General features: G+C 35.7%; 1 protein-coding gene across 1 annotated transcript in view; it reads right to left on the bottom strand.

Moving 5' to 3' along the window:
* The window catches only part of GLIS3 (GLIS family zinc finger 3), a 601,540-nt gene that overhangs the window by 568,016 nt on the left and 11,964 nt on the right, over window positions 1–21,560 (bottom strand). Inside the window, exon 2 of the mRNA XM_056805458.1 lies at window positions 7,321–7,793. Coding sequence (XP_056661436.1) covers window positions 7,321–7,696 — 376 coding nt within the window. The 5' untranslated portion in view covers window positions 7,697–7,793. The remainder of the gene's footprint in view (window positions 1–7,320; window positions 7,794–21,560) is intronic.

The following is a 21,560-nucleotide window of genomic DNA, read 5'->3' as shown; positions in this document are numbered from 1 at the left end:
TGATAATTTTGATTTTAATAATTAACATAAAAGAAAGTATTTTATATCTATAGAATAGTCCTAATTTTTACAAATGATTTTATATTTATTATCTCATTTTGTGGGATTAGAAATGGAACAGAGTTAAATCCTAACCTTTCTTATATTAAACAACAAATGAAAAATACCTAGGGAACTACTGGAGCTTTTCAAACAGGAAAGTAACATCATCAGACCTATGCTTTAGGTATGCCAATGTTGTAAAGTGCCTGGAAGGAGAACTGGGGAGGTGAATGCTATGAGAATTTCTGTGATCTTTCAATTGTCCAGTTAAAAAGTGATGCAGAAAATGAAGAGAAAAAGTGATGAAGACCAAACTAGGGTGGTCATAATAAGAGTAGAAAGAAAGGAAGAGAGTTAAGAAATATCGTCAAGGGACAAAATAAACTCTACAATTGTCAAGCAAAACTGTACTTTTTAGCAGTTCCCTGGATTTTATGGCCCTTCTTTCACTTCTAAGCATTCCTATAAACTATACCCCATTCCTGGAACACACTCTTTCTCAGCTTCATCTTTTAGAATCCATATTGTTATTCAAGGCTCAGCCTAGGTAGTAGAAGTTCTAACTAGTAGTCCTTCCTGATCTCTTCCCTCCACCCTGTCACCACATAATGGAGACCTAATGAGTTACCTCCAAAATAAAATATTGAAGGTAGAGTGTGTGAAGGGTAAATTTTGATCTCTGTTGATCTCCCTTGCCTCAAGTTATCTTATCTTTAATAGGCATTACACACACACACACACACACACACACACACACACACACACACACAGAGTACTTTCTACAGTCTGGGAAGAGAGATTCTGTTACAGGTTTGTTTTAGTTGGGTTTGTTTCTCTTTGTATTTTCAATACCCAGCATAATGCCTTGCATAGAAACTGTTTAACAAACATTTTGTGATTGAATTAAAGATTGTCCACTCCAAGCTCCTCATTTCACAGATGAGGAAATGGACTCTTGAGTAAGATGATGTGATTTGCCCCAGGTCACGAAGTTCACTGGTACTGGAAAGGTCACTGGGTTTGTAGTCAGAGGAACTGGATTTAAATCCCACCTCTAACACTTAACTACCTGTGTGATCTTAGGCAAGTCACCACCTCCTTGGGCTTCAGTGTACTCACTACACCATGACCTCTGAGGTCCTTAAAGTCCTAGTTATACTCCTACAATTATCTGACCTACAGTGCAACTCAGCTTATAATCAGGTTCTTTCTTTACTCCAAGTGATTGTTGTAGCCAATGTTCAGGAAATGTATTTGTTCCAGAGGATAACTCTGTTGTAGAGTATTCATTATAACTGTATCATCAAAGCAGTGTTTCAGCCAGCCATCAAAAAGAACATGGAAACAGCTCTGCTACAAAGAGCCCTTCTTTGTAATGGTAATGACTGTAATGGAATTTTAATAGTACTATGGAATGCCTTCACTAAAATCCTGCTGAGATGACTCATCTTAAAATGGAAGTGACCCTAGACTCCCCAAAAGCAAGGTCTATGGAATCGAAGCTCTGGAAGGGCCACCTAAGCTGGAAAGGCTCAAAGGAGACCTGAGATCCAGTCTAGTGAAATTCAGAGAGGTTTAGCATGAGAAGGTTGCCCCCAAAGGAACTAATTTTTTTTTCTGCTACAACTCAGAAAGACAATCTGCTGGGATCTGAAAGGGCTGAGATTTATTTCAGCAAAAAAAGGGGGGAGGGCCCAATTGATGGATTTACAAATCCATGAAGGACTGCCTTATATGCAGTCATTTTTAATGAAACTATATGAATTAAGTGCCCCACTATCTAATACATCTAAAAGGACTTCTTCACATCTGAGAATTTAACCTATTCACCAACAAATTGCTTATAAAGACCAATCTAATATTTGTACTTGTGCATAATTAAAAAAAAAAAAACTCAATTTGGAGATAACAGACCTGGGGTCAAATCTTAACTCTACTTAATACCCCTGTGGTATTTTGAGCAAATTATTTCATTCAAAAGATCTAAAATTTGTCTTATGCAAAAATATTAGGTTGCACTAAATTCAAGCATTTTTAACTGTTTTGGATTCCAAAGTCTGGTAAAGTGTACTGTATGAACCCTTTCTCATAATAAAACAATTAAGACTGCAGAAGGAAACCACTAATGATGAAATACAGTTATTAAAGTAATGAAAAATAAAATAAGCTCACAGAACCCTGGTTAAGAACTCCTGGCCTAGATTATCTCTAAAAATTATTTCTAGCCTAAATCTTAAAATCATTTTTGTTCCAAAAATCCAATATTTCCAGCCATGAATTCTTAGTTCAACTTTATTTACATACATAGAATTTCAGTTAAGCTCTACTTAGTGTAATTTTGCTAGTAAGCTGCCTTTATTTTATTTTGGATTTTTAAATTTTTTATTATTACTATTATTATTCTTTTAACAAATTACATGCAATAACAAATTTGCACAAAACTTTTCTGAAGTTACATGATCCAAATTGTCTCTCTAACTCCCTTCCCTCTTCCCTCCCATAGGTGGCAAGAAAATTTGATCTGGATTATATATGTAATATCATCTATGCTGCCTTTAATCAAGATAAATGCATGATTCTTGCTTTGCATTTTGAAATGCAAATTCTATTAACCAGTCAACAAGCATTTATGTTTCTACTATGTTCTAGGTATTATACTAAGTGCTAGGAATGCTAAGAAAGGCAAAAATAGTCCCTACCCTCAAAGAGTCCACAATCTAATAAAGGAGACACCATCCAAACAATTAGGTACATACAAGATATTCCCTAGCTGAATCTGAAAGAGAAAGGCATTAGCAACAGGGAGCACTGGGGAAAGCCATCCAGCAAAAGATGGAACTTGAGTTGACTCTTGAAGGAAGCTAAGGAAACTAAGAGGTCAGGGTATATGGAAGACTGCCAGTGTTACCTCCAAAAATTTCTAAGGAAGCATACTGCCATATTAAGCTTCATGATACGTAAATCTGGCCACCCCACTCTTCTGATATGGTCCATTGTCCATTATATGAAGTTCAAACTCTGCTGGGATTAAAAGCCTGCCACCTGCTTTTGGTTTATAGATTTGTTTGGTACCTTTTGTGCTCTGATCACACTGGCCTTTCTGTGCTCCTTCCTTCTCTAGAATACACCCTACACAGTCTGACTTCTATTCCTTTGTACAAACTGTTCCCTGTGCCTAGAAAGTCCTACATTCCTCATATTCATCTAATGAATTCATATGCATCCTTTAAAGTCCAACTCAAATGATTTTCCCTGTTTCCCTTCTAGTTAGAAACAACTTTCCTTCTTTGACTTCACAAGGCACTGTTTAATGTATTTCTCTAACTCAGAATGGATTATATACATTTATGTCTTTATCTCAGACAGAGAGAGAGAGAGAGAGAGAGAGAGAGAGAGAGCTGTGATCTCTATGAGACCTTAAGTTTATATCTCCCCCAATGCCTAATACTTTGACTGTAAAATGAGGATGTTGGACTATATGACCTCTGAGGTACATTCCAACTCTTAATCTATAATCCTATGATTCTTTTAAGGAGAAATTTTATGAGACTGACAAACAGCTTTTATAATTGGAACAAATCATGCATGCCATTCAGTAATACTTGGAAATCCATCATGCATTTGATTTACACCCAGCATTAATAAATCACACAAAAGTAGCCCCTGTGCAGCCAAGATAGTAAACAAAAGTAAACATTGTGTTTCACCTACCTATTTGGCTAGACTTAGTGAAAACTCTGGCTGCATCCACTGGAAGAATGCCTTTAGTATTTGACTAGATTGGTTATTTCTGGAACCTTTTCTGGAATATTAACTTTATTTGCTCTAAATCTACAGGAAGCCACAGTGGAAGTGCAATGAAATATAAATGATTAAAAAGCAAAGGAGAAAAAATGTAGGTTGCTGTGTGTGTTTTTGCCACAACTTTCAGCAGCTCATATATTAACCACCTTCTTCCAGAGGTGGCAAGACCCTTATTGCTCTTCTTATTCAAAATCCTTCAGAGTTGGGCTCCTTCATCAGTTGTTCAGGGAGGAAGTTTTGACTAGGGGGAAGCAGTCTAGATTCAAGTCCTGATTTTGCCACTTAACTGGGCAAGACATTTTTCTCTGGACCTCAGTTCCCTCATCCATTAAACAAGGGGGTTGACCCTCAATGAATTTTGAAGGTCCTTTTATAGCTCTAACATTCTCCGATTATTATAGGCCACTAAGTTCTGTGTGTTTTCTCAAATGCACATAGTGTTCTAAACTAATGTTTAATGTATGTTTTTTAAAGACAATTATGTTGCTATGGAAGGTGGCTGGTTCAGGGAATTAAATCAACTGTCCCATAATGAGGCAGTTTATTCTCTAGAAGTTTCATTAACAACATTCTAACCAGTTGAATTCCTTTCCTAAGAAAGTAAACCCTCAAGAAAGAAAGAAAAAATGTCTGACATTTCCATTATTTAGAAGTTTAGTATATTATATTGACCAAACTGGTTTTGTGTAAGGGAACTATCACCACTGATGTTAAATAGGACTAGAGGTCTAAATTGGTTTAATGTCCTATGTTGATGCCATTTCAATTTTTTCTAGCAATAATGATCAGCTTACAAATGCTAATGAATACAAGGATATCAGTGAAGTAAAAAGTACTTTAAAGTGAAGAACTTCTCATTTCCATAGGCTTCAAGGTTTTCAGGAAACTGAAATGTCTTAAATCTTTAAATGTTTGTATTAAAAGTATGTAACATGGCAAGCACAAAATTGATTTTCAGCAGTCTTATACCTAGTCACTCATCTACTTAATTATTTTAAACATTTATATGTGAAGCAAATGGAAGTGCAGTGGAGAATGCCACCATTGGTCACATTATAAATCCACATATAATACTCTGATACCTCAGTTAGATGAATGCTTTTTCAAGTTTTTGAATTATTCGTTATTCACCAATTTAGTCAAATTACACTCACAGCCATACGCATGTATTCTTACTTATTTCAGCACATTAAAAATAGAATTTAGCGTTTTCTCTTTGAAAGATAATTTCTACTAATTTCATGCAGATAGAAAAGAGGATAAAAATGTATCCATTACATAGCTACAAATCCACAGGGGAAATTTTATTTTTTAAATGGCAGTTAAAATGCTTTGGATTTTATTAAAGCATATAGTGGATCTACTGCCTTTCTACGATGGAATGCAGAGCAAGAATGTGTTAGAATAAGATAAACATCTACCTTAAAATGAAAAATATTATGATGAAATATATATTTTCTAAGTATATCTCATCAAAGTATCTCTTACCAGCTCAGAAACCTTATATTTACATATATACTCTCAAACAATCTATGGTTCCTCTATGAGACAAATCCTATTCATAATCAAATCAATGAACATTTGTTGAACATATACTATATATATATATTACTATATATATACTATAGTATGCATATATGTATATATACAAGTCATTGATACATTTTTCCCCTTTTTAAAAGAATTTGTATCCCAGATCTGCTACTAATTAGCTTTGTAACTTTAGGCAAACTATTCCCCTTCTCTAGACTTCAGTTTCCTTCTCTATAAAATGAAGAGGTGAGACAAGATGCCTTCTGTGGTCCTTTCCAGTTTTATTGGGAATACACATTTGAGATAATCATTGCAACCATGCCCTAAACTCCTTACCAACACTTGCCATGCAAAAGTTAACATTACAGGCTGCAGTTCACTAGCCAAGCATGAGAGAAAGAGCTCACTGGATCTCAGCCTCCTCACTGCTCAAATTTGCTTTTTATGCTAAAGAGACTTTACTTCCTAAACTGCCAATTTACCAAGATGGTCATCGTAGCAATATAATTAGAATGAAGCCTCTGGAAAACCTGTTCTTGCATTTATTTCAAATGTCAGTACCAGAGATGATTACTTATCTTATAGATGAAAAGAGAAAGATCAGATCTCATGACCTGAACATTTTTTTAATTAGTTCTTGAGACTCCTTAAAAAGTCTTCCCTTCACATAGGATTATGTGGATATTAAAACAACTGCAGTCTGCATTTGTCATTTGCTGATATAAATCATTGCCCACCAGAATTAAGGGAGTGAGTGGCTATTTCTGTGGCTGCTTGATAAATCAATGTTGTGTTTGCTGCTGCTTTTTTATATAAATATTTAAGACAATTAAAGATAACAAATACCTCGAGGAATATATAACTGTGAGCTGTTTCATTACATGATACTTATTTTGCAAGGGACACATTCATTTTTACCTACTAACGACAAGCAATGCCACTTGCAATAAAACCTTATTAAATCAATATCAGTTTATCAAAATATTGTGTATTTCAAAGCAAACCCTATTTGTCCCCCTCATTGTATATCCTATCATTCTTTAACAAATGTATTCATACTCATTTCATTTTAAATGCAATTTCCAGCCCTATGGATTGCAAATTAGTGAAGGTTTATAGTTCCATATTTTCCCTATTCTTTGAAATATTTGCCCATATAAGTCAACAACTACATTATGATTTCATGTCCTACCATTAAGAATATTTTCTTATCACGTTTAATAACAACACCACTCTACTTAAATAAATTGTCTACACTTACACTAAGCAACTGGTTAGTAAGCCCTCCCTTCTCCCTCTATATCATTTCTCTCCTCAGATTGTATTCCTCCCCCTTCTCCACCTTCTGTCCCCAGATCCCAACCAACTTTTGTGAATCCTTGAGCCAATTGCCTACCATGGCTTCAGATATCAGACACCAAAAAGCATAAACATTGCCAGATTCATAAACCAAAGTCAAGCTAGAATTGCTATTGCTACTCTCTGCCTTTGTCCTATTTAGTTCCTAATCTTCCTGTCTTTACTTTAAACATCCTACGACTCTTTCCTCCTATTTTCACAACTTCCATATGGAAAGGAAGCAGTCAGAAATGATGGTGCTTTTTGGTAAAGACACTATCATCCAAGGCCCAATTAAATTCAAATTTTGCCATTTGTTTTTCTTGGATCATTGATGACACAAATACAGACAGACAGACAGACACACACACACACACACACACACACACACACATCCACCATACATACTGCCTCATACAACAATGGAACAAGTTATACATCATTATCAGAAAGTTGTACATCATTATCAGAAAGCTATCTGTGATTCACATGTTGGCTTGTAGTTTTTAACAAGGTCTTTGAGGGAGAAAGAGAGGGATTATTTGGACTGGAAAATAAAAGCAATTTCAATTCAAAAAAATTTTAATATGTATACAGTCTTACCTTTCCCTGGATTTGTTGGAAAGGGGTTTCCAAATTCTTGTTGTTTTGGCTTCAAAGAATGTGGCATTGACATTCCTGGCCCTTGGGGGACTTGGAACAGAGGTTTCCCATTGGTAACCACTTGTCTCCTGGGGCTCAATGCTGGAAGGTGAATAGGGCTATCAGCTGAGTTGCTCTGAGGAGCTACCCCTCCTCCTGAGGGCAGCTTGAGATGGAGGCTTCCAACAGCAGGGCTAGGAGTACTACCATTGGATGATGGGCAAGATGTCCCTGATGGAACTCTGACAGGGGGAATGTGCTGGCCACTGATCATCCCTGGCCCTTGTGGAGTGCCTGATGTACGGTGAAGATTCATGCTGCATGACCTTCCATTCATTGTGAAAAGCCAGTGGCTAGGGGTCAATAAATCCAGTGGCACTGGTGACTCCTTTCAGGCCAAGTCCAGTAAATTATCCATGGTGTAGGATTTATGCCTGTTTTAAAAAGCAAACATAAAGATTTTTTAAAAATAAAGAATGAAAATATTTTTGGAATAGTTCATAACAATAATCTTCATATAAGGATTTTTGAAAGGGATATTTATGTCACAAATGTGTTAAACAAATTATCTCTTTATCTAGGAGATCCATAGTAGTTCATTTGAACAATTATAGATTTATAGCCTAGGAGAAACCCAACAATTCAATCTTTCAGAACTATTAAATCTCTACTTAAAAAGTTCCTAGTGACTCCTTTAATTCTAGAAATCAAGACTGAGAGACTTGAAAACTCTGATCAATGCAATGACTAGGACTGGTGTTAAAGAATATTACCTACCTCCTAAAAGAGAAGATATGGACTGAGACTATAGAATGGTACATATTTTGGTCATGACCAAGACAGAATTTGTTTTGTTTGACACTGAATATTTGTTTAAAAGGTTTTCTTATTTTTCCTCAATAGGGATGGGAAGGGGGGGGGAAGCAAACTCTTATTAACTAAAACAAACAAAAAACCCTCAATTTTAAAGAAACCAAGGACCTACAACAGTTCTCTGAATCACCAAAAAAAAGTTAGACATTACCCATAAGCAAGCTCTCATAGGCACATTAAATTCCAAAAATGTTTTCTCTCTATAATAAATCTGTTGGGTTTCCCTTTTATCCTTCAGGAAACATGTTTCTAAGACTGGGATTCAATATGTATTCTTGCTCAGATGGTTCCATTGAATGGCATAGAATAAAAAGTGAGCCATGACATGTCTTGGATGCTAATGAGTTTAGGTAGTCACCTGCATAAAATTAGTAGACACTGCCAGTAATATTAAAGCAGTTGTATTATTACATATTACATATTACATGGACAATATTAAATCATATTGTCCATGAGCAGAGAAATAAGTCTAAGCCACAATACCAAAGACAATTTCATTTTTTAAACCCTAGAAGGTGAGGAAGAAGAAAAGGGAGAAGGAAAAAGAAAACAGGAGGGGAGAGGGAGCATGAAAATGGAATATAAACAAAAGCAGGGGACTCTAATTTTCTAAGTTAGATTCATCAAACACAGAATTACCAAAGCTAGAAGGGAACTTGGTGATACCAGACCAATATCTGATTTCATAAATGAGGAATTTATGACTTAGAGCAGGATAATTACCAGTCTAAAGGACATGTAGGTAGCAAATAGAAGAGTCAGAACTTGAACCCAGGTCATCTGACTGAGTCTACTGCCATTTTGTAATGCTATACCAAGCCCCATATGTAGAAAAATAAAACCCAGGGATGAATAATCAATACTTTCCTGCCTTTGTTCTACCAAAACAAAGAGAACAAACAATCAGTACCCACAATCATCAGGGCCACACTCTGGAACTGAGCACCAAAAATGTCAGATGCCCCCAAAAGATCTAAAGGCTCCATTTGAATCTGCCCCTCAGAAGTAAGAAGTGATACTGGAGAATCAGGAGACAAAAAACTCCAGAAGGAGGTCATGAATTCCCAAATCAGACATTTCCCAACCCCCCCCCCCCCCCCCCCCCCCGTGCTACTCAAATGTTACCTAAACTGTTTTTTTTTTAATTTCCCTGGTAGTGTTATTGTCATTCTTGGAAACTTGGATTTATTTTACATTAACTTTATATATATATATATATATATATATATAATCTTTAGGGAAGTGTAAGCTCCTTGAGGACAGGGACTATTTGGTTTTTGTCTTTGTATCCCCAAATTCTTAGCATAACACCTTGAACAATTATGATGATTGATAAGTATTCATTAAATGAAACTGACTACAGATGTGCATGCACTTTTAAAGGAAATCTTTTAACACTTCTAGTGCTGAACCAAGGAAGGTTTTCCCCTGACTTTACCCCAAAGTCCCAAAGCCCCAGGCCAAATATCAATCTGACAGTTGAGGTGGCTAATTTGGTAACAGGACAACTTTAATTTTGTGAGTTGTAAATCCATCTTGTAGGCACTTTTAAATGCTGCTGATAAGCACTCACATACTGTATTTGCATGGAATTAAGTGAAAGCTGAACAAATCAAGGAAGTAGCAAAGAAGTTAAAGTCATTATGACAATGACCCCTGCTATTTCATGAATGCCATTAGTATCCTGCAAAAATAGTGCTGACCCAAAGAGACTATGAATCATCTAATAACAATAATAGTGATGATTATAATCAGAATAATAATTCCTAAAACTTAATGCTCTTCACCTATTGAATCATAATTGGGATTTAAACCCAATTCAGTTGCCATACTTTCAAGAAGCCTTCTCTGAATGGTTCAATGACCTCCCTCAGAACTCATAATATACTTTGTTTTATACTTCTCTAATATACTCCTTAGGTAAAACCGTGAGAAAAAAAAAAAAGATCTATCTGGATTGGCATCTTAATTCGTCTCTTAAACCATAAACTTCATGGTCCACTGTGATGTTAATAAATTTGTATCTTCCCCAAGAGCAAGCACAATGATCTATATAGACCCTAAATAAATGTTTGTTGAATGAATCAACTAATATTTATTTGGTAGCTTAAGACTTATAAAGTACCTTCCTCACAATCCATCATGGAGGAACCAAATAAAGACAGACAAGGGAATGCATAGAACCTCAAGAGTGGAAAGGTACCTCAGAGGTCATCTGGTCAAATCTATACCTATGTAAGAATCTCTTCTACAATACTCCCAACATATACTTATCCAGCCTTCACTGAAGAATTTCATGGAGGGAGAAGTTACTACACACATCCCCTAAACATGACGTTCCACTTTGGGATAACTCTAATTATTAGAAAATTTTTTCTCACATCAATTTTAAATTTGACACATCATGAATTCATTAAGCAGAGGAAATTTTGTATTCAATCTAGGCTTTTTATTATTGTCATTCTTTAATGCCAAGCTCCCCTTTCATCTAATCTACAGGATCCTTGCTACTCACTTTAGAGGCATGTTGGATATCAGCACCTTTAAAAAAGTGCTATAACTCATGAGCCCCTGCTGATGTGTTTCTTTTGCCCACCAAACACAGGATGCTTTAGTTCAAAAGAAAAACCATTTAATTAAATATTATATTAAAATAACTGACAAGAAAGATTCTTTTTAAAAAAAGATTCTTTTTTTTCTTGTCACATAGAGATACAGATTATTACACCATCAGTAAGATATGAGATTTACAAAGGGAATATACATGGTCAGGAAATAGGCAAATTCACTCCCAACTCATGCTTCCAAATTGGCATCTTTGCTGGTACCTTCTTCTGCCATTGTTTTGCCTTCTTATTTCTTCACAATGCTACTGATCTTGTTCAGTGATAAAATAAAGTGGTAAGCTTCTTTCTTGGAGAATGTCCTCTACTTAGTCTTCTCTATTTTGTTATTTTTACTTCTGACCCAGATGATCTGCTCACTGCTACCATCTTCAGGTGTTCATAAGCTATGAGGTCTCTCCTACTAGAAGAGAGTACCAGCTACTTTAGCCCATAGCCCCAAGCACTGTTGTTGGTAAGTTTCTCATTTGAGACCAAGTAACTAGAGCAGTTTTCAAACAATTGTCTCTCTTTTGAAGTGAACTCCACTGTCAATATATAGATTTTCCTGGTCTAAATTATTTGTTATGGTCAGAAAATCCCTTTAAATTCTATCATGCTTTTGTGTGCAAGCTTGTATCCATGTATAATCCCAAGAGTCTGCCTAAAATAATAAAGGACCTGGGCAAACTGTGTAAAAGATGAGAAGATTCCCATTAAGCTCCTGGTCTAACCTGAGTCCATTTAAATCAGAGGTGTAAAATAAGGAGACACAAACAGCACTCAGATCACCAGATCAAATGAAATTGGGAAATATTTGAAAAAATAAAATTTTAAATCAATAGCACATAGATAATGTTAATATGTGGTTTTCTAAGTCAAATGCAGTTAACAGGGATCCTTATGAAAGTTCAAGGCAAGGAAAAAAAACACTTAAAGAAATATAATGAGAAAAATCTAATTTTCTAGGGCCAGAGCCAGCCCCAAGTAGTCTAAGAAAGTCAATTGTTAAAATGTTCGGTATGAGCATTTATACCTCTAAAATCATCAAAGTATAAATTGGACTTGATTTGATTTCTTTTTTTTTTTGCCAATTTAGACTTTAAAAAGTGATTGGAGAAAATGCTAATAATGTAAATTAAACTTAAAAGTAGTTCCTATGGAGAATTTTTGATGTTTTTAATTATGTTTTTTTTTAACCCTTACCTTCTATCTTAGAATTAATACTAAGAATCACTTCCAAAGCATTAGAGTTGTAAACTCTAGGAAATTGGGATTAAGTGATTTGTACAGGGTCACACAACAAGGAAATTCTAAAGTCAAATTTGAACCCAGGATCTCCCTTCTCTAGGCCTGGATCTCTATCCACTGAGCCACATAGCTTCCTGTTTCCTTTGTTTTTCAGAGAGCGGATTATTAAATATCTACCAGCGTATCACTAGATATTACATTTTATGTTGTCCTGACCAAAGCTCTTTCATAATACTGTTAATTCCTATTAGCCAAATCCTATCCTGTTATGCCACTGTTGACTGTTCAGCTGATTGGTGTGTTAAAATGGAAAGTTTCAGAATCACAGAACTTAGGTTTGAATCCTCTAAGGTCCCTTGTAGGTCCAAATCTACTACCCTGTGGGCATCTTAGCCACATAAATTATGTAGTTTCTTTCTGCTCCTTTCCTCCTTTTGCTTGCTCCATTCCTAGGAGAATATTTTCTAACAGTTTATCTCTAGGACTGCATAATTGACTATTTAAAAGTATGTTTTTTAAAATGTAGTATAAAAAGTAAATTCAAACCACTTGCATCTTGATTGAAGCCTGCTAGAAGAACAAAAATGGGAAAGAAACAACAATTCAGGCTTATTGCCCCATCTTTGCCCTGGAAAGATATCAATGCAATCTTCCTACTATTCGAGTTTAAGAAAACTAGATTCTATTCCCAGTTAGTCTATTGATTCACTGAGTGATTATGGCAAATCATTTTGTTTCCTGGTGTTTCACCAGATAATATTTGCCATTTCTCAGATGTTAATTAAATAATGTTTGCAGAGCCCTTTGAACTCTACAAAGGAAAGCACTTACTCAGTAACAGAAAAAATCAAAAGAAATATGATTTACTGGCAATTTATTTAAACTGGGGAATTGTCCAACAGGACTGGAAACATGAGTCACTGAGTCTATGGTCCAAGTGACAAGTGTCTGTAAATTTTTAGACTGTATCCATTTCCAGGTTTTTAAAACAAGGGAGTCATTTTTGGCAACAAGAACACATGCAATCAGGAATTCCCATCAAAAATCTGAACAAAAACATACTTACTTATCTTACCTTTAAGATGGTTCATTAGGCTGGAGAGGTTACAGAAAGGAATGAGAGCTTAATTGGGTATTGGACCCTTGAACCTTCCTGCCTTTGACAAGATATTTATTTTGTTTTCATTTTGTTTTGTTTTTACAAACAGTGCCCTTCATTTTAAATACCTTCAGGGTGAAAGTAAAAAAGTTTTAAAAGATTATAATTAAAATATGATATCTAAATAACATAGCCAGCAAGAAAAACTATTATCAACATGAGGAAAAGTGATGAATCTAGTGGTAGTTTCTTCACTTAAACTCATCCAAAAAGACAAGCTTTTGAGATAAAAGAAAATATATTTAAATATATCCATATTCCAGTTTTTCCAAAATAACTATCACTGAATATATTTTTCAGTGTCAGACCTCCAGAACAAAAAAAAAAATCATTTCAGTAAATTCTAAATTAACATGGCAGCTTTAAAGTGGTATGATTGTATGGGCACCTTTCTTCTTAAGAACTCATTGACTAATTGAGTTGGATAGTATGTACCTTTCTCAAGAAATTCAATGGATTTCCCATTTCCAACCAAAGAGTAATCAAACTTTTCACTGGCATTTAAAGCCTTCTTCAGTATGATTCTAACCTACTTTTTAAAACTTATTTCATACTACTCACACAAAGTTCCAAACAAACTGGACTCATTCTTCTTCCCCAACACATTCCGCTTGTCCTAAAATCTCGAGGTTCCCAAGACCTAACTCAAATAAATATCCTCTTCAAAAAGTTTTTTCCTAACTGTACCACACCAGTTGTATATTTTTCTAATGAAAAAATTACCTTGTACATATTTTGCAAATACCTATATGTATATGTTGTACCTGTTAATAGAATGTTAGGTCCTTGAGGACAAGCACTATTTAACTTTTATCTTTGTAGTCTCAATATAACTGAATTAAATGCTTGGCCCATAATAAGTATTCTTGTCTTCTCTCATCTCCACCCTGAACCATCTCTATGCCTGAAATGGATTTCTAAAATATCCGGTTCTTGAAGTTTGTCCCTTCCTTCAAGGACCAAGGTGCCATCTCCTTTATGGTATTTTCTTTTTCTTTTTAAGAAAAATTTTTAACCCTTACCTTCTGTCTTTGAATCAATACTGTGTACTGGCCCCAAGGCAGAAGATTAGTAAGGGCTAGGAAATGGAGGTTAAGTGACTTGTCCAGGATCACACAGCTAGAAAGTGTCTGAGGCCATACTTGAACCCAGGACCTCCCATCTCTGAGCCTGGCTATCAGTCTACTGAGCCACCTAGTTGTCCCTATTCATGACATTTTCTTGACCTCTTATACCCAATCCTTGCCTCTCACTCCCAAAAGTGATCTCCTTTTCCTTAAATTTATCATAGCATGTACCCTACATCCTATGAAACTCGACTAGACCATAAACGTTTACTAAGCACCTGCTTTGTGCCAGACATTGGGCTAAGTGATGAGAATACAAATTTAAAAAAAAAAGAAGAAAATAAAAGAGAAACACAGTCCCTGCCTTCAAGGGCCTTATAGTCCAATGGAGGAAAATAACACACAAAAGACAGAAAAGAAAGGGAAAGGCATTCAATGTGGAGACATAGTAGAAAAATCAGAGAAGTTCTATCATGCAGACAAGGTGAGAAAATGTATAAAGCTGAACTTTCTCCTTTAATGGCAATTTGGGACTTCATGGCTCAACTTTCCAATCAGAAAGCCAGACGGTGGTAATGAGGTGGCATATAAAGGCTGATGGGATCCTGCAGGATGATAAAGTTTTCTCAACAATAAGTTTCCTGGGATCTGATTCTACTCTGCCTTATATCACAATTATTTATGCAGAGGGTATAGCCAAAAGAAAAAGTCTCATCAATATGAACACCTCCTAATCAGGTTGACAATATTAAAGAACAAAGACTTTGTCCTAGTATTAAATACGTCTCCCTATACAGGGTAAAAAGCCTCACAGCCACCCATAAAAGAAGTCACTGCTGTCTCTTTGGCAAATGTCTCAAGGTGCAGGTTGTTATACTAAATCATGGGGATACTAAGAGGTGATATTTGTTGCCCTTAAAGAACTCTCCATTTGATGGGAGACAATAAGAAAACAAATAAATACAGCACAAGCTCATTGGATGTTCCTCCTTCTTTTAGAAGAGGACCAATAAATTCACAGTGCCATTTCAGCTACTTTTCATGGCATTTGGAACAAATTGTTCTCCTTCACCTGTTCCAATGTGGGGGAGGAAGGGGAGTCTTCACATACTTAGGGTAAACATCCCTTAACTCACCAATGGGTTTAAAGATTGTCAGTTACCCTAACCCTGGTTTAACCCAGCTGCCAGGATGTGGCCACTGCACATGCTACAGCTTCTTGAAGCCACAGGTTGGAGTTGGGTAAAAGGTAGATATCAAAGGTGGATGGGTAGCCCTGAAAAGGTGCTATTCCTCACTATATACTCCATGTGCCCCAACAGGATGAATAGGAAATAACAGAGAGAAGGAACTAGAATTAAATGTTGAAGGCAATATTTTAGTTGGGAATTAAAAAGGAAGCCAGGGAAGCCAGTAGGCAGAGAAAAAGAGAGAATCCCATGCATCAAAGAGAGCCAGAAAAAATTCTGGGAGCCTAAAGATGGAATGTCTTATTCATGGAACAGCAAGGAGACCCGTGTCATTAGATTGAAGAATATGTGGCATGGAATGAGGTTTAAGAAAACTGGAGAGGGGGGCTAAGATGTTGACAGGCTTTGAACACTAAATGGGAATTTATATTTGATCCTGGAAACCTTAGGGAACCACTGCTGTTTATCGATCTGCGATGAGGGGTAAGTGTGTGACATGATCATATCTGCACTTTTGGGAAATCACATTGGTGGCTCAATGGAGGATGGATTTGAGGGAGAAGATTCAAGGAAAACAGACCCACCAGCAGGCTTTTGCCATGATCCAATAATGAGATGAAGGGAAAAGGGAAGAGAGTGGTATTATGAAGGAAGAAAGAGTTGGTACTCAACCATTTCCCCCCCAGTTACTGCCTTTCCCTTATTTTGAGGGAGGGACTAAAACACTGACTCAAGAACTTATATTCCTTAGGGAATGTAAGATTCATGATAGAGACAATCTTCTCATCACTGTAACAGCCCTGAGTATTGATTCCCATGTGAGCTTTTAACTTTTCCTACAAAGTCTTAGATCTGTGATGTTCTAGTATACCCAAGAGAAATCCTGGATGGGTCAAAGAGAATGGTTTGTGGAATACCCCCAAGATCAAACCTGACTGGTATAAACTCGGTGTTCTGGTTCTTGGCAAAAGGTTATATTTACGTTCTTTTGCTTCTCACTCATTTCTATGTTCTCTGAGAGGCAAATAGGTGGTGCGGTATATATAACTATACATAATGTATAGAGAGAGATATAATGTTTATATATGATGTGTATATATATATAGCATGTATAGGTATAATAGCATGTGTGTGGACACATAGCATATATATAGCATGCATATATAGTTTATACTATATATATACATATAAATATAGCATGTATGTAGAACTTAAGTTCAATTACTGCCTCAAACACAAGCTGCAGTATCTTGAACAGGTCACTTCATTTCTGTCTTGGTTTTCCTGGCTAGAAAATGGGATAATACTAGCATCTACTTCACAGGGTTGTTGTGAGGATTAAATGAGTTAACTTCTAGAGCACTCTATATAAATGCTGGCTATTTATCTCTCTTGGTGTTCTCAGTGTCTAGTATTAATGTATTTTACACAAGAGGCAATTAATAAATATTCATTAAATTCAACATAATCAATAGTATTTAACTCATGAAAACAAACCCAGTAGTGGAAATACCCAGTAGAGGAAATAGTCATGACAGTGGAGGTGAATCCCAACTCTGCAACAAGAGAGCTATATAACCTGGGACCCTTCATTTCTCTGAGATTTTTCTATCTATAAAAGGAGCATGACTAGAATAACAGTCCAGAGGTTCTTTAGAGCTGCAACATTCTTAAAATTAATAATAATCTTTTAGACTAAGAAATATGTAAATCAAGGAGGGAGGTATATGGAATAAGATGATAGAACTCCCATCATGGCCCTCCTTTGGTGTGGTCCTAAGTCCCTGACACCAACCAGAGAATCAGAAAAAAGACTCTTTGAGTTGGATGTGTCAACTCTTACCTTGATAAGCCACAACCAATCAATATTATAATCCATCTCTTTTTTTAAAACCCTTACTTTTTTTCTTAATAACAATTCTAAGATAGAAGGGCAAGGGCTAGGCAATTGAACCCAGTGTCCTACAGCTAGGATATATCTGAAGCCAAATTTGAATCCAGGTCCTCCAGATTCCAGGCTTGGCACTCTATCCACTGAGACACCTAGCTACCCCTACAACTTCTCTCCTAATGGTATATTTTAAAACATAACTGGGAAATTAAAGGATTAAACACTTTAAAATGCAAGTTTTCCATATGTTGAAATTTTTTCTTAGCTCTTCTTCCTTATGGAGTTTTGAGGAAGTGCTTTCAGCAAACATGCAGAAGATTGGGGGAAGCAGGGTAGAAAGAAAGGGGAGATGAGTATGTGACATGAGTGTAGATTTTGGTCACTCATATTTGGGATACTTTTTTTTCAATACGTTATTATTTCACATGGTGACATTGTCCTTTTCAAAGTCCCAAACAACATGAGAAGTAGTTTAAACATCATGTGGGCTAAAATATTTTCTTCCCCCATTAGATTTCAAACTCCTTTAAACAAGGACTGACTTTAGGCTCTTTTTGTATTCCCAATGCTTAGCACAGTGCCTGACTCATAAAAAGAGTTTAATAAATGCATACTGACTGACCCACTGGAAATACTTTAATAGTATTTCCTTCTTTTCCAGCACTTATAACATAGCTTTTTTTTTTTAAGATTTCTATCTTTAGGTTACATAAAGATCATTTCATTTTACAAACTATGAGGAAACTAAGACCCAGAGGAGGATAAGTAGTCATTTGCTCTAAGATTTGAGCCCAGATTTAAATCCCAAACCTCTGCCTCCAAGACCAGTGCTCTCTCCTACAAAATCCCAATAGCACAGTAGGAAATTAGGGGTATGGAGAAACTGGATCAACTTCAGGCATTTCCAGGGGGAAATAGGATTAGGACTCAGAAGTTCTGACTCCCAGTTCTGTGTCTGACCCTGTCAATTCCATGCTGTTTTATGGAAGCAAGTGAAAAATGAAGAACAATGCTAACCAAGTCAGGAACAAGAAACCATTCCAAAAAGCCTAGGTCCTATCATGTCTACCTGAAGTCAAAAGCTGTTTCTTGGCAAATAACATTAATAGGCTCATTTAGAGTCATCATTCATTTGATGAGCCAGTTAATTATTAATTTTCATACATCATTTAATTTCCTTAGGCTACATTTAGTCTTTGTTGCATTTTCCATTCCTCTTGCTGTAAAGCCTTTGCAAAGTAGCTATTACTGTGCACAGATAACTCAGCGTTAATATAAAGGTCAGAAAGGAGAATGATTTTACCTCTTTGCCAGAGAGGAAAGTACCTAAAAGGCAAACCTGAATTCTGTACTGACTCTTATTTGTATACACGTATATTTATGTATACATATCCAGAGATATATAGCTTCCTTTATAGTTAGTAATTTCAAAATTACATGAAAATGACCTTTTCAAAATCAGAATGTTTCTACCTTGGTTACTAATGTAACTGATGTCTTTTCCTAATTGTTTTCATTGTTAAATATTTTATAGCCAAGAGAATATAAATGAGAAAGCCTATTAATGGGCAATATAATTTATTCTCATGCCCGGCTGCAGGGTGAACCATATTTTGCAATTCAATCAAGGACAGATAGAGCTGAATGTTCTTAGATCCCAAGGGTTCATTTTAATAAAGCAGAATGTACCTTGTCCTAACACAGGTGACTGACTCCCCAGAAAAGATTGTATAAACAAAAACCAATCATGTAAATCATTTTATTGGCAACAATATAAACACAGCTATATTAGATGTCACCAATAAATCAAAACTATTCTTGTCTGTAATTTTAACAAGAGGAAAGTGCAAACATGTGGAAACAGGAGGTTATTACAGGGGAGATGTATTGGTCAGGCATCATGCTCTTTCTCTAAATGAATACTAGATAATATTACAGGTCTATATATTATAAAGTCCATTTTTACAAAGTTTAATTTACTAGTGCTAATCCTTCAGGTTTTTGTTCAACAAGATATTTTATGTATTTGCACACTCCAATGCTCCAATGCTTAGAGATTCTAGTGATACTGAAATATCCCCAGCTTTCCCAAAATCCCATTCAAAGGACTGCTGACTCACAGCTTTAGAGTTGAAAAGAATATGAGAATTAGAATTAGAATATTAGAAATCTACAAGTTCAAATCTGCTGAATTTACAGAAAAGAAAACTGAGACTAGTAACAGGCAAAGGCAGGATTCAGAACCCACATTCTTCTATTCCAAAATCCAGTGTTCTTCCCAGTGAGCCCCGAACCCTAAAAGAATGTGTTGTACAGATTTTACTCAAGGAGATCCTGTTCTCCCTAACAATGAAACTAAAAGAGACTTCCTTTTCAAAGTATGCATTTCCACTGAGAACAACAAACTGCTAACAGTTCTTCCCCTCTCATTTTCTAACTTCTTTCAGTGGCAAGTCAAAAAAGATATCACAAAGATTCTATGAAAGCCTACCAGTTAGGAACTTTGATTTATGCAATCAAATCCCCAGCACACAGTTTAGGGAGGGAGAAAAAATCTCAACCCCACCAGAAAAAAAAATATTCCTTCCATTTTGAACCTTTTTTACATTGAAAGGGGGGGAAAATCAGGAAGAAAACCTAGAACCAAGTTCTAAATTGGGAGTTACCTGGGAGTGCCTATTTACACTGAAATCCTGAAATCATTAAAGAAACATTTCTAAAGGCTCTTCTCTTGCTAATTCTTCCTCTAATGCTTACTTCTGAATTTTGGTATTTCCTGAATTGTGTGATTCTTTAATACATGCTTTTTTTTTTCCTGGAGATTTTAAAGAAAGGCATTTCTACATATTCTCTCCATAAATGTTTAGTATCTTTTTTTTTATCTAAGGAGCTTCTTTTTTAAATTTCTTTTAAAGTGAGAGGGAAAAGGACAAAAAATGTTGTTAGCCAACTCCTTTTTCTTAAAAAAAAAAAAAAAGAAAAATATAGAAAACCATGAAAAAATTATTAAATTACCAATACATTTGAGGAATTAATGCTTCTGGCTGGAAAATTCCAATTAATACTTAGAAAAATAAATGTCTCCAAAATGAGACATTACCTTTTGGGGCCTCAAGTTAGTATCTATAAAGTATCATTCGATACCAAGCAACTACAGGTAAAATAAAAATATCTGAAACCTGGAAAATATCGGGTTTTGGTGGTATTGAAGAATTAAAACTCTCCATTAATTCATTTTGCCCACTTCAGTACATTCATATAACATTCATTACGTTTCAGCATGGAGTAATTGTAACTCCCCTTAGTGTTGTCCCCTTAGTGACAATTATATAGCACATCATTTTAATTTCCTTTTACTCATTGTCTTATCAGTGCCTGGTGATATAACCCCAATGATTCACCAGGAATAGGGACTTAGAAATCATAAATATAGTTCATGATTAAAATAATTTTTTTTAAAATCACTGCAACATAACTAGAAAGCAGGTTTTACTTCTTGAACCCTGGCACCACTTTCAAGAATGTTTATTTTGTTTGTTGCATTATATGTTCAGATTCTTCTAAGAGTGACCTCTGCTCTGTGGTCATTCCTTGGTATATACCTAGACAGAGAGAGATTCTCAATGCAAATTTAGCCTTCCACTTTCTGCTTGATGAAAGAACTGTCTAGTCTTAAATAGTCATTTTCTGTTTTTAAATTCTAAAAAAAGTAACTAAATGATACCAGTCTTGCCACCAAATTCATTCTCTACCAGGTCTTGGACAAAGTAGGTACACAGTAAATGTGCTTTGATTAATAATACTCAGTGATTGAATGATTTAGGGTGAAAAGCATGCTTCAGGATGCAGAGATGGCTTAATGTAGTGAGAGACATCGGGATGCAGTGGAAATAAGTCTGGAAGAAGGGGTTAGAAGGCATGTGTTCTTATCCAAAGTTTACCACATACTAGGTGAAGTAGGTCCTCTGTGAGCCTCAGGTTCTTTATCTCTCAAATGTAGATAAAAATACCTGCCTCCTAGAGTTGCAAGGATCAAGTGTATGCAATGTTTGCAAAATCAATTTTTAAAAAGTAGTGTTGTGTATACTGTAATTTAGCATTACTAGATGACATTCCCAAATATAACCCTCCTTGCCCAGTTCCTGGAAGGCACCTACAAGAGAATGA

This window comes from Monodelphis domestica, chromosome 7, assembly GCF_027887165.1.
Source record: "Monodelphis domestica isolate mMonDom1 chromosome 7, mMonDom1.pri, whole genome shotgun sequence".
Lineage (NCBI taxonomy): Eukaryota > Metazoa > Chordata > Mammalia > Didelphimorphia > Didelphidae > Monodelphis > Monodelphis domestica.
Note: the sequence above shows the minus strand (reverse complement) of the source record. Positions and strands in the feature narration are given on the sequence as shown.